At 52.7% G+C, this 20,684-nt stretch overlaps 2 protein-coding genes across 4 annotated transcripts; one reads left to right on the top strand and one right to left on the bottom strand.

Annotated features, from left to right (window-relative positions):
- The first annotated feature begins 425 nt into the window (after positions 1–425).
- On the top strand, positions 426–20,489 carry SLC68A1 (solute carrier family 68 member 1). 3 transcript variants are annotated; one of them, XM_045802984.2, is made up of 10 exons: positions 8,606–8,749; positions 14,263–14,365; positions 14,856–15,098; positions 15,514–15,596; positions 16,164–16,616; positions 16,769–16,892; positions 17,508–17,604; positions 18,152–18,323; positions 18,402–18,595; positions 19,666–20,489. In XM_045802984.2, exons 3-10 carry the CDS (start codon positions 14,931–14,933, stop codon positions 19,926–19,928), a joined length of 1,554 nt encoding a protein of 517 aa, XP_045658940.2. In that variant the 5' UTR covers positions 8,606–8,749; positions 14,263–14,365; positions 14,856–14,930; the 3' UTR covers positions 19,929–20,489. The 3 variants fall into 3 exon arrangements, with proteins under 3 accessions (XP_045658939.2, XP_045658940.2, XP_045658938.2); XM_045802983.2 differs by lacking the exons at positions 8,606–8,749; positions 14,263–14,365 and adding an exon at positions 426–560; XM_045802982.2 differs by lacking the exon at positions 14,263–14,365 and having other exon boundaries at positions 8,661–8,749.
- On the bottom strand, positions 1,186–1,845 carry C6H10orf95 (chromosome 6 C10orf95 homolog). Its single transcript, XM_045803352.1, has one exon. It carries the CDS (start codon positions 1,843–1,845, stop codon positions 1,186–1,188), a length of 660 nt encoding a protein of 219 aa, XP_045659308.1.
- Positions 20,490–20,684: the final 195 nt, after the last annotated feature.

Here is a 20,684-nt window from a genome sequence, read left to right as displayed (position 1 = left end):
ACTCAGTCGAGTGGTGTAGGGCTTCAATAACATACCTGCATACCCAGGCAGCTGTTGGCCAACCAACATATGAAAATTCAGTAAAAGCAATTCCACAAGCAACCTCATTTGTACAGCCTGGGCATCAAATTTGGAGTCCTGCCAGACCTAGAGTTAAAATCGGATGTGTGGCCTAACCCTCCAGCAAACTCCCGGCATTCCGCGAAATTCGGCCTGTTAAGAATCAGGAGACAAGAAGTGCCATTCATCTTAAATTTCAGCCCTAGTGAATTTTCCCGGTAGGCTGCGATGATTTTATGCTTCTTTTACAGATGAAGAAACTGAGGCTCAGAAAGCCTAGTTACACGACTAGAAAATGTCAATGACAGCCCTAAATCTACGTCTTAGGCATTCCTTCCTCAGCCACGCCTACCACCCGCGTTTCAACAAAAGAGCTTCCGCCCGCCGACTCTCTCTCCGCGGGTGGTGGGCCGGGGAACGCGGTAGGCCGCGGGGCCTAGGAAGCCTATGGTCCTGCACTCTGGAGAAGAGCTGCTGAAGCAGAGAGCTCGGCCCAGCAGGTGAGGACGCACACTGGCTCTTCCCGAGGCAGGGGAGTAAGGCTCACATTACAGAGATGAGGAACACCCCCACCCACACCAAACAGAAAAGCGATCTCGCAGCATACACTTGAGTTCACTCATTTATTTACTTTTCACTACAACCTGCGGATAGGTGGGCCCTCAGCTTGGGGAACAACTTGGGCAATTCGGGGAGCTCTGTTAGACGGAGGAGAGGAAAAAGGGAAAGTGGGGGCTTGGTGCAGGGCAGGCTTCTAACATGGGAAAGAGGAGGGAGAGAGGAAACAAAGGGTCCACGCCCTTCTTCCGCCCCACACCTAGGTTTCCCAAGTCCGAGTGGAAGGGAAGAGAAACAGGACATCCACCCCAAGATGTTCTTGATCTTTTCTCGCCCTTCCCCCGCTATCCAGCAATAACGCGAGAGAAATCAGGGAAGTGCAGCAGGTGGGCGGCGTGCAGGCTTGGTAAAAAAAAAAAAAAAAAAAAAGCAAAAAGCGAGGTGACAGGTGCACCCTGCGCCGGCGCACCGCGGAGGTCTCCCTCGTAGCGGGCCGAAGGCGGCGGGCGCAGGGGAGGAGAGCCGCGCGCGTGCTCACCGGGCCGGCCGCCGGGCCCTGCGGTGTCCTCAGCTCCGGCGGTTCCTCTTCCGCCGGCGGCCACGCTCCGCCGCTTCCGCGGCCGGGCTACTGTCGCCGCTATCGCTGCTGGCGGGCGGCCGCAGCACGCGCCTCTGCACACGGTACTCGGGCTCGGGGACGCGCGGCGCGGCCTGAAGCAGAAACTGGCCGCCGCGGTAGGTGACGCGCACGTCGGTGCGCGGGTACGTGCCGTACACACGCCGCAGCTCCCGGCGCACCACTTCCGGCAGCTCGAGGCGAGGGCCCAGCGCGCGCTCCACGCGGCCCCAGCGCAGCTCTGCCTGCAGGCTGCCGCCCTCGGGCCATAGCGCCCCGCGCTGGGAAGCCACCGCCCCCTCCGCCGCGGGTCCTAGTAGCGATGGCCCCAGGTAGCCGGGCGCGGGGAAAGGCAGGAGCTGGGCTGCGGCGTAGGCCTGCGGGAATGCCCACGAGGGCGGCCCGGCCGCCAGGGGCGCGCCTGGGCCGTGGAAGCAGTGGTACTCCCGCAGAGCCGGCCACTCGTCTGCTGTCAGCCTCGGGGACCGGCTGCAGAAGCTGTGGGCGTGGATGGGGGGCAGCAGCAGAGGGCCGGGCAGGTAGGTGTAGGTGAGGGGCTGCAGCGGAGGCCAGACGCCCTCCCCGGATGCCAGGCAGCTGTACGAGTACATGGTCTGACGCTCAGGCGGCGGGCATTTTTACCGGGGCCTGGTCCACACCTGCGGTGGGGGTGTGTGTGGATACCCTTTGTTTTATCTCCACCACCCATCCCTGGGTCTTGGTAACCCAGGGCTCTGGTTCACAGCAGGAGCCCATATGCAGCACCTGATGGTTTGGGGGAACTCTTCCTAGGGCGTTCAGCTTCCATCTCACCTCTTGTCCCAGGACTGGGCGGAACCCCAGGCTCTCAGTAGGCAGTAAGGATCCAAGGCCTTTTCAAACCTTCAGTGGTGAAGTGTTCTTCCCAGGAGCTGTTCCCCAGCGTATGGGGGAGCCGGAGAGGTCCAGAGCAGGCTCCTCTCCACCACTTTTTAGTGGCTCTGCTCCCCTCCATGCCCTGCCTTAGCCACACCTCCTGGTTTCCAAGCAAAGGGAAACACATTTGGCTGGCCAGAAGCCAGCCAGCCTGTATCTACACTGGGTGAACCTGCTGGTCGTAGCTGCCTGCCCCAGACAGTGAGGCCTGTACTCAGGGATGCCCTCACCCCTACATCACTGAGGATATCTTGGTGCCCTTTCCAATCAGTTAGCCACCTGTTCCCCACACCCCATCCTCCCAGCCCTTCCAAATGGGTTGAGTTATCCTAACATTTGAGTGAAGCTCCCACACCAGGCACTGAATCAAGTTGTTTATGAGCATCTAACTTTAATTTTACATCAACCCTAGGAAGGAGGTACTGATATTTTCCCCACTTTATGTAGGAGGAAGCTCCTTGCCTCAGATTTGGTACACAGTAAATGTATTCTATGACTAGGAAACACTCACAGTGTTGTAGGCTTATGTAGGTTTAAGTATCTTGCCCAAACTCACGCAGTTAGTTATGGTAAGAGCAAAATTCAACCTCATGTCTGTCTCAAGTCTCATGACTGCTAATTAGCTTTATAGCCAATCCATGTTGGGACTTCTTTCACGCTCTCAATCCTCCCTTCTAGAATGTTACATAAGAACTTAATAGCCATGTGAAGAACATGTTGATACCATTTTCGTTTAACTGATAAGGAACCAGAGGCTCAGAGAAGTTAGGCCACTTTCGCAGGTTTACACAGTCTAGGTAGCACAGTGGGATTTGACCCAGTTCAACTAAGGCCAAAGCCCAGAAGCTACTTGGTGAAGCCAGAAAGATTGCTTCATCCAGATGGTGTGAAGCCCTATCTAAGGTCCAGTTCCCTCTGGCTGTAAGCCACAGCCCTCCACCTCTCTCTTCCCCAGTGGGGTGGATGGTAGTTGCTGGATGCTTAAAACTGATACCCTCTCCCAGCTGCTGGGCCATCATACTTTCCTTCTTCCTCTTCTCTTGAGTCAAGCAGCATCACCAGTAACCCCTACAGGTTCTCCTCAGTTCTCAGCATCCCTGAAAGATCAGTTACCCTCTGGAAAGTTCTGCACTCACCCTGATGATGTCACGCTTTTATATTCCTGACTGAGCTGCTCTCCCAAGTCTTGGGCCGTTGGCCTGGTGAAGATAGCTACTGGAACTGGGTATCTACCTAACACTCCCTATGCCAGAGCTCCAAGAAGGGAGCCTCACCCCCTGCACTCTAGGAACTGGTCCCAGGACACAGTGGTCTTTGTTGGGAGAGGCCTCCACTGCCAAGGTGACCACAACCTAGTCCCTGCAAACCTTTGAATATGTTATGTTACATGGCAAGGGGGAATTAAGGATGTTAATTAGATGTCCTTAAAATGAGATTATCCTGGATTATCCAGATAGATCCAGTGTAATCACAGGGGGCCTTAAATGTGGAAGAGGGAGGCAGAAGAGTCAGAGTGATGTTATCTGAGAGTGAACCAACCGTTGCTGACTGAAGATGAAAGGGGATTATGAGCTAGGGAATGCAGGCAGCCTTTGGAAGCTGAAAAAGGCAAGGAAATGAATTCTTCCCTCAAGCCTCCGGAAAGGAACACAGTTCTTTTTTTTTTTTTTTTTAAAGGTTTTATTTATTTATTCATTCGACAGAGATAGAGACAGCCAGTGAGAGAGGGAACACAAGCAGGGGGAGTGGGAGAGGAAGAAGCAGGCTCATAGCAGAGGAGCCTGATATGGGGCTCGATCCCACAATGCCGGGATCACGCCCTGAGCCGAAAGCAGACGCTTAACCGCTATGCCACCCAGGCGCCCCAGGAACACAGTTCTGTCAGCACTTTGATTTTAGTTAATGAGTCAGACTTCTAACCTCTAAGATAAATTTGTATTGTTCTAAGCCACTAAAATTTTGGTAATTTGTTATAGTGCCAATAGGAAATTAATATACCTCCCCATTCCTATTTATAACTTTGCCCTCTCCCAACTTCAGCACTTGAGGAATGTCCCAAGACTACCTATAGACTGACCTCATCCAGGCCTGGAGCTCAATCATGGGCCCTGTGGGACTGGCCCCTTTCTCCACCTGCTCCCACATAGGGATCTGGTCACACCTGGGTGGGAGGTGGGGAGAGTACAAGACCAAGCTCAGGTTGGAGGCTGGGAGGGTAGGAAGCCTGTATTTTAATAATCGGTCCCTACATGCTTGCTGAAGATCTCTGCTGGTCTGGGGGTGGTTCAGGTGAAATAGGAAAAATAAGGACCAAACTATGAGTTTCTCAACATTAATTCTGACTCCAGTAACAGCTTCTAGATTTTTGGGATCCCATACCTTATTTACTCAATAAAGTGATTCTGGGGGAGTTGGCTCTATTCTGTCCTTAAAGTTAGGGGTGATGTATGGCTAGATCAATTGCATGGCCGTCCCTCGCCATAAGGATTGGTTGAGGGTAGCCAGGTGACTCAATTGATCAGTGGGAGCCAAGCCCAGGGCTTTGTTCTCTTGGGGTGGAGGAAGTGCTGTCTTTCCCCTGGACAAAAATCTGAAAGAATGCAGTCTGGGTGGAGAGGTGAAGGCCTTTCTGAGCATGGAGCCACAGAAGAAGTGGAACCAAGGGACAGAAAGAAATTAAGTCCCAATGACATCATTTGAATCCTGGACTTTAAAGTTACGTGAGCCAATAAATTCCTTTTTCCCCCCTCTAGTTTTGCTGTGATATAATTGACATACACTACTGTACAGGTTTAAAGTATACAGCAAAGGATTTGACTTTTGTATATTGTGAAATGATTACCATATTAAGTTTATTTAATACCCATCATCTTAAAAACAATTTTTTCCCAATGTGATGAGAACTCTTAGGATGTACTCTCTTAACAACTTTTCTATATACCGTGTAGCATACAGCAGTGCTTATAATCATCGTGTACATTACATACCTTGTACTTCTGGAACTTTACCTTTTGACTACCTTCCTCCAGTGCCTCCTCCTCCCACCCCCCAATAAATTCCTTTCTTGCTTAATCTGGTTTGAGCAGAGTCTTTTTTGTTTTCACACACCAGTTGTTTACTTCATATAAATTTAACTACAGAAGACAATGAAATAGACTTATTTTTAATTACAAAGCACCATCACCTAAGTCCTTAGAAAATTAAGTTTGGGTTATTACACTGTGGAGTGGAGTCGTCTGTTGTTTGTATCACCAATACATCCTGAGTGTTTTCCCCAGCACTTTATGAAAATTTTCAAAAGAAGCAACCTACGTAGTTTTTGATCTGTGAACCCCATGATCGGGGCTCTCCTATTGGCAAAGTAGAGGATAGTTTGGTGAGAGAGAGGCTGGAAGCTAGTCTTGGTTTGTTTTTGTTTTTTGTTTGTTTGTTTGTTTGTTTTGGAAGCTAGTCTTGGAGGAGGTTCTCACACTAGCCCAGGAAAACTGACAACCAAAACAGAAGCTGGGGATGGAAAGGAGACGGGAGCGGATTGACCTAGAGTTGACCCCATGTAACTGCTGGGGAGGAGAGGGTAGAATAGAGGTGGATGCACGTGTTTTTGGCTTAGTTGCCTGGGTGGGTAGTCAAGGCAAGCCTGGAGAATTAAAAACAAAAAACAAAAAACAAAAAAAAAAACAACACCCTCGTGGGAGATTAGAAGTTGAGGAAATGGTGTGGTCAGGGAGTTCATTTGTGGCTTTATATTCAGGCTGGAGATGGGAGGTGGGGTAGTCATGAAGGGAAAAGTAGTAGGTGAAGGACTCAAACAGCTGCTACTTGGCCCGCACCTCACTGTATCATCATGGCTGCCAATTTGTTGGGTTCCACTTGCACATTTTGAAGGCAGCAATCTTCTGTTTGAAGTCCTTATTACCGCAGCTGGCAAGTTAGAGTGAATAAATGAAAAGAGCTTTGAAAATGGAAACTTGCGGGGGGGGGGGCGCCTGGGTGGCTCAGTTGGTAGCATCTGCCTTTGGCTCAGGTCATGATCCTGGAGTCCCAGGATGGAGCCCGTGTCCAGCTCCGGGGAGTCTGCTGCTCCCTCTCCCTCTGCTACTCTCCACCCCCCCACCACCACTCATGCTGTCTCTCTCACTCACTCTCTCAAATAAATAAAATCTTAAAAAAAGAAAAAAGAAAAGGAAAGGGAAACTTGGGGGACCTGGCCTCCGATTTTAGAAAGCCCCTGGGAAAAAAGTGCCTCAGTGAAGGGGACTGAGGAGGGGTTGTTAGGTAGGAGGAGAACATGATGGAACCTAGATCAGAGAGGTCAGAAGCCAAGGGAGGAGAGAATTTCAAGGAGAGAGACTGTTTATGTATCTATTTGTCTCACAATCCAGGGACTCTGATATGACTCAAGAAGTCAGGCAGATGATATGATCCCTTAGTTGCATCCTATGCCCCTTCCTAGATAGCTCTGTGGTTGGCAACCAGGAAGGGAAATTGGAGACAGTCACAAGGCCCAGTGTTGGTGCTGACACAAGAGGTTAACTGGTGACATTGTCTATAAAATTAGAGGGATGAGGGGGCACCTGGGTGGCTTAGTCGGTTGAGCGTCTGCCTTTGGCTCAGGTCATGATCCTGGGGTCCTTGGGATTGAGCCCCGCTTTGGACTCCATGCCCGATGGGGAGCTGCTTCTCCCTCTCCCTCTGCTGCTCCCCCTGCTTGTGCTCTATCAAATAAATAAATAAATAAATAAAATCTTTAAAAAAAGAAAAAAAATCAGAGCGATGAAGAGCCTCAGTGTAACCATGAGACATTAAGTCCAACATAGGGGCAACGTTTTTCCAATGGGTCACATTCATTTCTGGACAGTCCTTGGCAGCCCTTTCCCTACCCCTGTTCTCCCACTGGACTGGAGGGCTAAGTAAAGAGTCAGGGTTGCTTTGCAACAAAGGCACATGCTGGTCAGAGATGGGAAGGCAGGGGAACTCCTTTAGTCAATTTATGGAGGCCCTAATATGCCAGACACCATGCCGAATGCTGGGTTTCCAGCCCTGTATTCTCAGCCAGGAAAACAGATGGAAGCAAGGGGTTCGGATGAGGGAATAATAGTCACCTTCATTTTAGTCATGAGGGCTTTCTGAGCAGGACGGCTTCCAGAAATTGGTTGAAGTCTAGAAGAGAAATGATGTGTGTGGCTTTGGGGGAACATAGGAGGTGGAAGAGGGTCTGAAGGGGCAGGATTGGGGAGAAATGAGATTGGTGAGAGGTAGATGCTGGGAGCAAAGTTCATGGGACTGCTGGGGTTCCACAGGAACTGGTCGGACAGACTCTAACCGCTGCATACCAGGGCTCTAGTGTTGGACCATTTGCTGTGGTTGTCAGGCAGGAGGAAGAGGATGATTTTCCTGTTGACAACCATCAACAAAGGCATAATGGCCAAAGCCTGGCAAAATTCTTACACTCACATTTCTCATTTAATGCCTACAAAATCCCTCTAAGGCATAAAACAGAGCCTTACAAAAGTAGTATCCCTTAACAAAGAAGTGGAGCTAGGGAACTGGGCCCCAGGTCCCCCAGAAGCTAAAGCCCATGCTCATTGCCCCATACCCCAGGGTAGGAAAACAGTAGGTCTGAAGTGTGTGCTGTTTGATTGCTTGGAAAACTAACCAGGCTTCTAGGCCTATTGTGAAAAGACATAGGACATCCTCACCAGACTGGACTGAGCAAAACAAAACTTGACTTTGAGGGCCTGGACAGGGTAGGAAGAGGAAAGACTCTGTTCTGAGGGTCAGGAGAGCTGGGTTCCAGCTAGTCTGGGCTTCTTACTTGTAGGAAAGTCATTGAATCTCTCTGAACCTCTTTCTGTATCTGTAAAATGGGGATAATAGCACCTGCCTCCCAGGGGTGATGTGAGGAGTCAACAAGATAATGCATGCACAGTGCTTAACACAGTTCAGGGCACATAGAGAGAGCTCAGTACTCCTTTTATTTTATTATTCTTATTTTTAATTCGAGGAGGTTTGGCTGCATGGTAGCTCTTTCAGGGCCTGGAGCCTTGGCTTGAGCCCTGGTGCCCAACATTAAGCTGGGGCTGTCCACTCTTGAGGGGCTCACAATCCAGCATCAGGGAGTCCCATCTTGTGCTACTGTCATCTCGTCATCCGCCTAGCTGTGCGTCTAGTCAGACCACATGGCTCGTAAGAAGGTGCTGTGTACTCTCTTCATTTTGCGAATTAATACTAAGGAAGGACCGGGAGAGGGAGGGGAGCGCTCAGAAAAGCCTTATTGATTTGAACTGAAATTGACTTTAAGCAACTATCGAGGTGAAAGAAGGGGTGAACTGTCAGGAATCCAGGCCACCTCCTCTCTTCTTACCAGCGTCCACGTTTTCTTTTCGGTCCCTAAGGGCATGCGCCCGTGACAAATATGGCTCCGGCAGCCTAGGGCGCGGGCACCTGCCGGGGCGCGGTCCCGGGAGCCGCGCGGAGCCAATCGCCGGCTGGGGGCGGAGGGAGAGGCTGGGGAAGCCGCCGGCGGAGCGCGCGCAGGCGCACTGGCTCGCACCTGGCTCCAGGCAGCCGCAGGATTAGGCTTCGCCTGCCACGATTGCGGTGAGGGGCTGGCCCGCGGTCCGGGCGCGGGGGCAGGAGCGGGCCGGACTGGGGGCCACTCAGACACAAAGGACGGACCCGGGGGGGGGGGGGACAGGAATGCTGTCTGCTATGGGAATCCTGGGGGCTGTCTGCGAGGGGTCCCTGAGGTGATGAGGGTGTGCGTTGGGAGAGCCCTTGGGTTGGGATGGGAGAAGCTTGGGCTCAAGGGGTGGAGGGTGGAATCCTTGCGGAAGAGCTCCCTGAGGGGCTGGGGTCGCGGGATGCCTCAGGCCGGGACCCCTTTCCTTAACATAATGGCCCTTAACCCTGGTGGCGTAGTAGATAGACCCACTTGGGGAGCTTTAAAAGAACACTGACGCTGGGCCCCATCCCTGAAAATTCCGATTAATTGGTCAGGAGCGAGGTCCGGGCCTCGGTATCTGAGCAACTCCGCAGGTGATTTTAATGTACAGACGGGCTGGAGAACCATACGTTTCAGCGCGAGTTATTGAGTGAAGAGCTCCTGGGTTAGCCCCAGAGTCCTCAGAGGCTTGGGAGGGGCAGGTGGTCCCAGGGTGAAGTCGCTGACCCTCCAGTGCTGTGGGGGAGGGAGAAGGGGAAGGTCCCTCCCCCAATAAGGGGAAAGTTCATTTCCAGTGGGAGGAGGATTGGCCTATTAGTATTTGGAATGGAGAGTGCCACCTCCCCCACACCCCCCACGCCAGGAGAGGCCTCCTGGCCCGTCTGCCAGGCCTGGGCCCTGCTGTGGGGAGGGAGACTGGTCAGGGAGAGGGGCGAGGCGGGTGCGGAACGGAAAAGGCAGCAGACAATTCAGAGGCCAGCTGCTGGTTGAGAAAAGGACACACCTAATATTTGTGCAGAGTGTTATACCTTTCAATTTCATTTGATACTCCTGAGGACAGGTAGAGAGTGAATTGTTTTCTCCGGCTTCACAGATGGAGGAATAAACTCAGCTAGTTATGATAATGTTCAGACTTGACTCAGGGCTCCCAACTCCAAATTATGCTTATTAGTAGCTTTTTCTCTCTGCACTAAACTGCTTCACATACAGTCACTAGTCCTTTTGAAGGGAATCAACACCCACCCTCCTGATGCCCCTCACTCTAGGGGCCCAGTCTGGCATTCTTGGTTTCCTCCACCAAATCCACCAGCCCCCAGGCACTATAGGTTGGTTCAGAAATCAGGGGGATGCTACTGTTTCCATCCTTTCTAGTTCTTTATCTTCCAGAATCCCGATTGGTCAAGAGGAGAGAGTTTTTATGCCAGGGGATTCCTTCCACACAGATCTGGTTCTGTCACCTCATCAACCCCTCAGTGACCCCCAACCCAGTGTCCTCAGGATAGAATCTTGTGTGTGATTTACAAAACCCTTCCTGATCTGGTGTCTTTCTACCTCCTTGCCCCGAGCTCTCTTTCCATATTGTATCTGCTTTCCTTAGCACATGGTACAAACTTAATAAATGTGAGTTTTTGTTACCACTCTTCCTCTTTGTGCACCTGTTGCCTTGCTGTACATGTTTTATTAGGCAGGGCACGTCAAGGTTCCCCTGTTTGCCTCTTTCTGACTCCCACAGCCAAGCAGAGCTGAGGGGCACGGTGGGATTTGGGGGTGGCAATCCTAGGGCTGCTGCTTTTCCCTAGTTCTGGGGATACCCATATTGGCCTTTTAGGGGCAACTTGACTCAGCAGGCATTCATTGAGCACCTGTGGTGTGGTGAAGGAGCCTGTTGGAAGCAGGGAGTAGAAAACTAGGGTCTGACGTGGTCCTGCTCTTACAGAGCTTGGGTGCTGGAGGAGAGTAAGGGAGGCATTTGGATCCTGATAAAGGAGCCAAGGGACCTGAAAGGGGAGAAAATACCTGACTAGGTGTACTCAGGAAGGCTTGTGTCACTGAACTGGGCCTTGAATCAATGGGATTCGATAAGATGGTGGTGGGGTTGGGCATAGTGACATGAGAAATGCTGAGAGTTTTTAGTCAAAAACACCAGTTTTGAATCTTTGCTCCAGTCCCTAATAGCTCTGTGATTTATTTAACCTTCAGAGCCTTGGTTTCTTCGTTTATCAAATGAGGTGGAAATAGTAACAAGAGTTGTAAGGATTCTTGATGATGGATGTAAAAGCCAGACATACCCAGATGCCTGAGAAACGATATGTAGTTACATCTAGAGTATTTTAGGTGGAAAGAACAGTATGAACAAAGGTGTGGAGGTGGCATTTAAAAGAGAATTTGAGGGATGGCAGGATATACCAGGCAGCAAGAGGCGTCAGTGTTGGGTACTGGAAAGACCACTTCAACCATGGATTTGACAGAAGGGGACACTGACTGAAACCCTTTAAAGATCATGAGACCGAACTTCAGAGACATGAAAAAGAGTAACAGTAGCTACCGTTTATTGAGGATCTCCTGTGTGCCAGGCACTGTGCTTGGTGTTTTATGTACCTTTTGTGTTTCAGCCCTGCAGCAATCCAAGAGGTTGGCATCATCCCCATTTTATAGATGAGGAGACCAAGGCCCAGGGAGAAGGAAAGGCTGGCGAAAAGCCACAAAACTGGGACCATCCCAGCGTGAGGGCGGTGTGGGCTCCAGGGACCTCCAACAGGTTCTCCTGCCAGGTGCCAGGGTGGGGGTGGAGTTGGCTGGATGACAGGGTAGTTCACCCGGGTTATGCAACTAGGTTGGTGTGGGTTCCAAGCTGTTCCTCCCCTGGAGAGGCAGGGTTGCTATTTTCTCCTGGGGTGTATTGAGAGTGTGAGGGAGAGTAGGGGAAGGCATTTCCTGAGGGAGGAGCAGAATCTGGAAGAGAAAGGGCTGCAGTGACCCTGCATCTTCTCCCGCATTCCCCTCTCCTGGGCAGAGGCTTACCTGGACAGGTCGCTCTGCCTTCGACTCTGGCTTGTGATGGGGACTTGTATCTGGCTCTCCTGAACCGTGCATGTGTTCCTGCTACTTGTAGACTCTCCTCTTTTGACTTAGTCTCATGTGCCCTGTCTTGTCTCTCAAATTCCCTTACCGTGGGAAGGGGCCGGATTACCAGGATAGTCCCCTGCTCCTACTCGGATCTTTCATGAGTGAGCCCAAGAAAAATCCGGTTTCTGAACATCTTCATGTAACAGTGCTCTGGACTCCTGGGAATTAGTATAGTCCTCCCTGCATTCCTTTAAAGGACAGGCATTATTATTCCCATTCTACAGGTGAGGAAACCAAGCCTCAGCTTGGTTAATTGGCTTGCCTGAGGTTACATTCTTAGCAGGGAGTGCAGGTGGAATTTAAACCCAGCCTCTCCTCACGGCAAAAGTCATGCCCTTCCCATGTCACCACCGTCACCACCATCTGAGGGTTTCTGCTATTTCCCCAGCACCGGTGCAGGGAACCAGCTGGTGGAGGCTGGGGACTTGCCTGCAGGGCTCACCTTCCAGCAACGAGGGTGGGTCACTGGACATCTGCGTGGGGGCCGGGAAGGCTTCACTCCCTTTGGACAAAGGCTTTGGAAGTGAGGTGGTGGCAGGGGTGGTGGGTCTGAAAGGCCCAGGGGAATCTGAGAAAGTGAGCTGGGTTAAGGATAGCAACAGAGGTATACATTGGGCTTTACTGCCTCAAAGCACCTTTAGATGAACACTCACCCCATCCTTGTGTGGTGGCTTTGGAAGTTCTGAGAGGCTCATTAGCAGTAATCTCTGAAGTATGAGTGTCTACTGCACTTATGTGCTAAGTGCTTGAGAGTACTTTCCCCTTGACCGCTAACAATAGTCTTAGGAAGGTTGGTGCCGTATCGCAGATCAAGAAACAGACAGAGAGAGGTTAAGCAAATTCCTCCAGGTCACACAGGTAGTAAACGGTACAGTCAGGACTTAGGAGACCCCCAATTGTGTTTTCTTTCCACTATGTTCCTTAGAAAGTGCCAGGGAAACTTTCAGCGTGATGGGTATGTTCATGATCTCCACTGTGGTGATGGTTTCACAGGTGCATATATATGTTAAAACTGATCGGACAGTACACTTTGAATATATGCAGATCATTCTGTGTCAGCCATACCTCAATAAAGCTGCGAAGGGAAAAAAAAGCATTTCCCACTAAATGTTCCTTCAGGGGCTCCAGCGCTCCAGGGAGAGGGTATGTAAACGTTTCCTAGGGCTGGTGGAACAGATTACTGCAAACAAATTATTGCAAAACAACCAAAATTTATTCTCTTACGGTCTGAAACAACTCCAGTTGGTCACGCTCCCTCCAGAGGCTCTAGGGAAGAATCCTTCCTTGCTTCCTCCTAGCTTCTGGTTGTCGCCTGCAGTCCTTGGGCATTCCTTGGCTTGTAGCTGCCTCGTTCCAATTTTGCATTTGTCCTCACCTGGCCACCTTCCTTCTGTGTGTGTCTGTCTCTGTTTAAATTTCCCTCTCTCTGTAAGGGCCCACCCGAATTCACTATGGTGTCATCTTCACTTGGTTACATTTGCCCAGATCCTGTTTCCAAGTAAGGTAACACAGGTACTGGGGGTTAGGGCTTGAGCATATCTTTTTTGGGGGGACACGATTTAACACACAACAGGGAATTTAAGAGAAGGAACTCCTCATAGCTTCCCTCTGGGGGTCAGACAAGCACACACAGGGTTATTTTTCTGAAAAGAGAACAGCAGCTTTGAATCTAAAAAAAGAGACAGACTTAATGCCTCGCTGCTTAAACTGTGGTCATGGCCCAGCGGCTGCCCCCTGGGCACCCCTTCGAAATGCAGAATCTGATTCCTTCCCAGACCTCCTGAGTCAAAATCTGCATTCTGATGAAGTGCCCACGTAACTTGGAAGCACATTCCAGTTTGAGAAGGCCTGCTCTAATAAAGGTCGACTTTTCTTTCCTTCCCTCTCACAATCGGTCTGTCCTTCCAGCCTCTGTGTACAAGTCAGCATGGTTGGAAGCCAGGCACCCACACAGTGCTTTGTTCTCTCTTTTCACGTAACATGTTCTTGAGTTTTTCTTCTGCGTGTTGAGGTGGCCCGTGGGCTTGCCTTTTCTGGAGAGCATTGGCCTTGCTGAGCCAGTCCCTTTGCGTTCTTGGGCCGTGTCCAACTTTGCTGTTTATTACTATTGCTGCCATGAACGTCTCTGTACATGTTCCTTTGGGGTTAGTTTTTTGAGGTGGCATTTCCAGAATCAAAGTGCATGAGTGGTTGTGGACTCTATCACTCTTACATACCTGTGGAACTTTCTCTGTTCTACCAAACAGTGCGTGGAACCTGATGCAGGAGGTCAAATGGCAGAAAAGGCTTTAGAACTAGACAGGCCAGGGGTCAAATCTGCTATTTTTTTGCTGTATAACATTGGGCAAATTACTTAACATCTTGGAGCTTAGGATTGTTCTCTTTTCACATTGTAATAGTGCTATAAATTTTGTAGGGATTTTATAAAGATAATCAGGACGCCACCACTGTCCACTTAGTGAGCACTTTCCGAGGGACCCCTCACTCAGTCCTTACATTCCTCTGCAGAGTACACGTGATCATCCCTTTTTCCCGTTTACAGGAGAGGAAACTGAGGCTTCAGAGGGGCACCGTGTGCCCGGGCCCACAGTTGGCGTGTCCAGATTGTTAAGGTTCTTGTGATAAGATAGTGTGGATGAAAGAAGGTACGGAGCACACTGTCCTAGCACATGACCTGGCTTAGCACTTGTTGGATGCCTGCCTTCTTTTCCCACGGCTTTCTCAGTTTTCTTGGATTACTCTCGGAGAGTGGGATCCAGCCCAGCACTGTTTCAGTTGTATGTCATTGATGATTCCCCAGCTTTGTTTTGCATGCAAACTTTCTCCCAGTGGAAATGAGGTGTGTGTGTCTTTTTTTTTTTTAAGATTTATTTATTTGAGAGGAAAGAGCACGAGTGGGGGAGGGGAGGGGGTGGAGGAGAGGAAGAGGGAGAAGCAGACTTCCCACTGAGCAGGGAGCCTGATGTGGGTCTCAATCCTGGGACCCTGAGATCATGACCCGAGCCGAAGGCAGATACTCAACAGACTGAGCCACGCAGGTGCCCCTGGAAATGAGTTTTTAACTGATTCAGAGGTCTGGGGTTAGGAGCAGAGCTGGCTCTGATCCCTGTAGCTAACTGGCTCCTTCTTCCCCAGGGACAAGGATGGCCAGACTGCTCTTGGACGTGTGCGCTCCTTGGTGCTCCTGGGGCTGACGCTGAGCTGGCAGCCATGGGGCTGGGCACGCTCCAGGCCTGGACGCTGGGCCTTCCTACGGCTGTGGTCTATGGCTCCCTGGCCCTCTTCATCTCTATCCTGCACAATGTATTCCTGCTTTACTATGTGGACACCTTTGTCTCAGTGTACAAGATCAACAAAGCTGCCTTCTGGGTTGGAGAGGTAGGCCAGCACTGGGTGGGAGCTGGGCAGGTTGCAGGGCTGGGTCCCTCCCAGTCCGGAGCATGGGGCAGGCCAGGTTGCCCCCTGTGATTCAGCAAGAAAAGCTGGAGCTGGAGGTGTCGACTTCTCCTCCTGGCCACTGTGAGCCTGGCACTGTTCTAGATACTCACATATATGATAAAATATATTTACGTATATTAATTTATCAGTTGGGTAAATTTGCCCTGGATGGGTGGGAGTCTGATGGGGGCAGTGGCTGGCAGAGTGGGTTTTAGCAGAGGGACTGCCCTGAACAGAGGTTTGCAGGCAGGAAAGCTGAGCTCATCTTTGAGGGGTGGCAAACAGGCTGGGTAGGGAAAACTCTGGAGAGGAGGCTGCCTGGAGCCCACCTGCCCCGTCTCCCCTTTGCCCGCAGACGGTGTTTCTCCTCTGGAACAGCCTCAACGACCCCCTCTTCGGCTGGCTGAGTGACCGTCAGTTCCTCAGCTCCCAGCCCTGGTTTGTGTCCTGGGGATGGCTCACAACGGGTCCTGTCCCACCCCACCCCTCCCCAGGGGTGTCTGTGTTTGGGGTGGGGAGAGCAAGGGAGACCATTTTCAGCTTTTGGCTAGGCTCCCTCCCTTCCCAAAGTTAGGCAGGTGGGAGAAGTGGCCTTGACTAACTCTTGCCTTGCTCACCTGGGGAGAGATTTACCCCAGCTTGGCTTGTCAGGTCCTCAGGACTAGGAGCTGTACAGCAGACACACTCTGCTGCTTCTGGCAGATTCCTTAACCCTATCCCTGCTTGGGCCCAACACTGCCCCCAACTCTGAGAAATAGGTATCCCACCACCCGTTGGCCATCAGCCCTGGCAGGCTGGCAAGGGAGCAGACAAGAGAGTATACCCCCTGGTGAGTTGTGCTTCCTAAGTCAGAGGCTGAAGACGCGGGGCTCAGTGGGCTCACTCTGGTGTGAGTCCCATACTCTGGGCCTTTGTCCTTCCTTTGGGGCCTGGGCAGAGGGAGGGGGAACTGCAGCCTGCCAAATTGGTAAAAGCCGTTCCCACCTTTCCTCCTCTCCTTGGCAGGTCGGGCGCCAGGCTCTCCTCGAGGGCCGTGGTGCTGGCACGGGTGCGGGCCTTGGGCTGGCATGGGCCGCTGTTGGCGCTGTCATTCCTGGCATTCTGGGTGCCCTGGGCCCCAGCTGGCCTGCAGTTCTTGCTGTGCCTCTGCCTCTATGATGGCTTCCTGACGCTCGTGGACCTGCACCATCATGCCTTGCTGGCTGACCTGGCCCTGTCTGCCCACGACCGTACCCACCTCAACTTCTACTGCTCCCTCTTCAGTGCGGCTGGCTCCCTCTCTGTCTTTGCCTCCTATGCCTTCTGGAACAAGGAAGACTTCTCTTCCTTCCGCGCCTTCTGTGTGGCACTGGCCGCTGGCTCTGGGCTGGGCTTTGTGGGGGCCACACGGCTGCTTAGGCGGCAGGTTGAGGCAGCTGGCAGGGGGCCAGAGTGCCCAGCCCTGGCTGAGGATGGCGGGTGAGTGGCCTGGCCCAGCTCTCTGGGTTCCCCCCAGTGCTCTTGAATATGATTTCCACACCGAGTCCCCTGGCTGATGGGCGGCTGCCCTGGGGGGGGTGGATGGCTCTGGCTCAGCCCTAAGCCATTGGTGACTCCCTTGTGCCCTGTAGCCTGTGCGGAGAGGAGCTGCTTACGGGCTGCCAGGATGCAGGCGGCATCACTTTGGGCCAGTACCTCCAGCAGCTGGCACGCCACCGGAACTTCCTGTGGTTCGTGGGCATGGACCTAGTGCAGGTATGAGAGCAGCCCTCCCCCCCAACCCCCTGCCCGATGGCCAGGATGTGCCTCGCTCAGGGAAGCAGGCTCCTTAAAAGCTGGGTCTCATGTGAGCATTGGTGGGTGATTTGCTATTGGGACACAGGTTGGAAGGGCTGGATTCTCGCACCATCAGAACACCTCAATCCCTGCGTGATCTTAGGCAGGTCTGTCTCTCAGGGCAGCTGTCTTCACCTGCAAAGTGAGGCTGTGAAGAAGAGGTGCGCTTTGGGAACTCCGTGACAATATTTTTAAAACACTAAATGCCTTGCCTAAAACACATGTAGTGTATAAGCTAGCCAAATGCAGAAATAGATGGTGTTTATATCATCGAGCTTGTTTCCTAAAGTGTTTTCAATTAAAGAGAAAAAACTCAAATCATTCAATTTGACAATTTTATCATTCCTTCTACATTTTAGCAAAATTAGATAAGCAACAGGAATTTGGTGTTGGGTTTTATTCTGGCATGTTCTGTGTGGAGGGACATGGGGTTAAAGTCTGCTCTTGGCTCCTGCTGCTCCCCTGTTGGCTTCCGGCCTGCTCCCAGCTCCCCTCCAGCCCAGCAGCCTCCTCACTTCCTGCGTTGGGTTGCAGGTCTTTCACTGCCATTTCAACAGCAACTTCTTCCCCCTCTTCCTGGAGCATCTGTTGTCGGACCACATCTCCCTCTCCACGGGCTCCTTCCTGTTGGGTGAGTGGGTGCCGCAGGCAGGCTGGGAGGACAGAGGCGTGCAGCCCAGCTGCAGGCACAGCTCCCTTCGCAGCTGGGGCCTGGTACGGGGGGCCTACGCTGCTGTGGGCTGCCCGTCCAGGCTCCGGCTCTGTTTTGGGAGGCAAGAGTGGGAGCCTGTTGCGGTGTGAGGAGGGTAGAGCTGCTGTCCTGGTGGTCTCCATGCTGGTGTCCCCCCCAGAGGTGAGGTGGTGCAGTGGCTGTTTCACAGCTGGGCTGACAGACTGACAGGGTTGGGTGTGCGTCTTGACTGCTCATTCACTGTGTGGCCTTGGGTGTGTTTTCTTTAATCTCTTTGGACCTCCCATTTATCATCTGTAAGGTAGGGATAATAACAGGACTGATCCTAAAGGGTGGTGAGGTTAAATGAAAGGATGTGGAGTTCGTAGCCCAGAGCCTGGCATGTCGTGAGTGTTCAATCCGTGCCAGCTCTGATGGCGACCATGAGATGTGGATAGCTGTGGAAGCCGTGGCGGTGCCCCTGACAAGGCTGTGCCCTTCCGTGCAGGCGTCTCCTATGTGGCCCCCCACCTCAACAACCTCTACTTCCTGCCTTTGTGCCGGCGCTGGGGTGTCTACGCCGTGGTGCGGGGGCTCTTCCTGCTCAAGCTGGGCCTGAGCCTGCTCATGCTGTTGGCTGGCCCCGACCGCCCCAGCCTCCTCTGCCTCTTCATCGCCAGGTATGCATTGCCCCCCTCAGCCCCACACGTCCCTCTGTCCCACCCCTTCATTCTTGCCCCCTCTCTCTTTGCTGGCAGCAACCGTGTCTTCACGGAGGGCACCTGTAAGCTGTTGACTTTGGTGGTCAGTGACCTAGTGGACGAAGACCTGGTGCTGAATCACCGCAAGCAGGCAGCCTCAGCTCTTCTCTTCGGCATGGTGGCCCTGGTGACCAAGCCGGGCCAGACCTTCGCCCCCCTGCTGGGCACCTGGCTGCTGTGCTTCTACACAGGTGAGGGCCTGGGGGCTGGTGCAGGGCTCTTGAGGCTCCAGGGGTCAAACTTACCTGGCACAGCAGCCGACAAGCTGGGTCCAGTAAGGGGGAGAGAATGGCAACTGGCCGAGAGAGGCTGTGCCTGGGCCCCGCCTGCTCTGCCTCTCCCCACATGGGGAGGAGAACTGAGTCGCCAATTCTTCCAGTCTTTCAATAGTCCATTCATTCATTCGTCATTCGACAAATGTGCATAGAATACTTTCTCTGCCAGCTGCTGCTCCAGGTCCCTTTAGGGAGGTAACAATGGTCTTTGCCATTATGGAACTTACATTCTAGTTAGAGGGATGGGTGGGGTTGGCGATAAAGAGCCAAACAAGGAAATCGCGATGGTAGTGGGAAAAGCGATGGTAAAATAGCCAGTGTGACCGAGGAGCTACTTAGTGCGTGTGGTCCAGGAAGGCCTCTCTAAGGAGATGACACTCAGGATGTGGACCGAATGGGAAGAATCTGGTCTAGAAAGATCTCCGTGAAACCCAGATAGGAGCGGGGGGCAACTACAGAGGCCCAAGGTATTAGGAGTGGCTAGGAGATGAGGCTGGGACAGCAGAGGGCTCTGTCCATCAGGGCAGGGTTTGGATTTTATTCTCAGCGTGAACAGAAACTATTGCAAGGGTTTTAAGCGGGGCCGTGACATGGTCTGATCTGTTTTTTAAAGTTCATCCTGACTGCTGTATGGAGAATGGGTTGTGGGGAGGCTGTGGCAGAGGCCATGGAAACTTGGAGCAGGTGGTGCCAGGGGGCGCTGGCAGAAAGTGTCTGGGTGTGGGATGTGTTTTGGAATTGGGGGGAGGGGAAGGACTGGCTGCTGGGGAGTGGTGAGGTTAACTGAAGAATTCAGGAAGACTTTGAGCCTATGGGGTGGATGGCAGTGCCAGTCACCCAGAAGGGAAGCACAGGGGAGAAGTGAGTTTGGGGGAGGAAGTGAGTTGCGGTTTACACATGCATACGTGTCGTTTGAGATGTGGCACTGTGGACCTTGGAGGAGACCAGGGCTGACCCTCTTCTTTCTGCATGCTCTCTCACCCTAGGTCATGATCTCTTCCAGCAGCCCCCACTGACCCCTGTGGGGAGTGCCCAGCCCTGGCCAGAGCCCCCGGCCCCGGCCCCAGCCCAGGCCCCAACACTCCGCCAGGGCTGCTTCTACCTGCTGGTGCTGGTGCCCATCACCTGTGCTCTGCTGCAGCTGTTCACTTGGTCCCAGTTCACGCTGCACGGGAGACGCCTGCACATGGTCAAAGCCCAGCGCCAGAACTTATCACGGGCCCAAACCCTGGATGTTAAGATGGTGTGAGAGGCAGGCACAGCAAGGCCACCCTGCTGACACTGTCGCAGCCCTGGGCAGGAACCACTTTTGCCAGCCCCTCATCCTGCTCCTCTGCCTCCCTGGGGCACAGCCTGGAGGACAGGGGGCAGAGCGGGGGCTTCTGGGGCTGAGTCCGGAGCATCACTGAGGTCTAAGTTCCGGCTTGGCTGTCTGGCCCGGCTTGGACAAGGGCTGGGCTGTATGTGCTCAGGGACCTGCTTCCCCCTGTGTGGCAGGAGGAAAAAGAGGACCAAGAAGGGACGGGGCTACCCTGTGATCACATGGGGTTGCTGCAGGGCATGGAGGCCTGTCCCACCACCTGGCTGGGGCTGGTGCTCTGTGTGGGCTCAGAAGCCACTTTCACCTACTGAGGGGAAGCTGTGAGTCCCACCGCCCCCTCCCTCTACCTTTCCAGTGGTTTCTCTGACCTCTCTGCTTCAGCTGTGCCTGAAGCATCGTGCCCCAGCTGCTGCAGGGCTCCCCCACCCCCACCTGACCTCTCAAACAGGTTCATGTCATCATAGACTGATTAAAGTCAGTCATTTCTGCTCCCGTTCCTGAGGTCCGTGCTGTGTGCGGGAGTGGTGGGTTGGTGGGGTTGGGGAACAGGATTCCTCATTTAATAGGAACAGCACCCTGAGAACATTTTTCTGCAGATGAGTTGGTGGGGTGAGGGGCACCCTCATCAGAGTCACTGAGGTAGCAGGGAGGGCGCGCAGACCAGTAGCTGCATGGGCATTTGGG

This window comes from Ursus americanus, chromosome 6 (genome assembly GCF_024610735.1).
Source record: "Ursus americanus isolate L20-20 chromosome 6, mUrsAme1.1.p, whole genome shotgun sequence".
Classification (NCBI taxonomy): domain Eukaryota; kingdom Metazoa; phylum Chordata; class Mammalia; order Carnivora; family Ursidae; genus Ursus; species Ursus americanus.
This window is presented reverse-complemented; position numbering and strand designations above follow the sequence as displayed.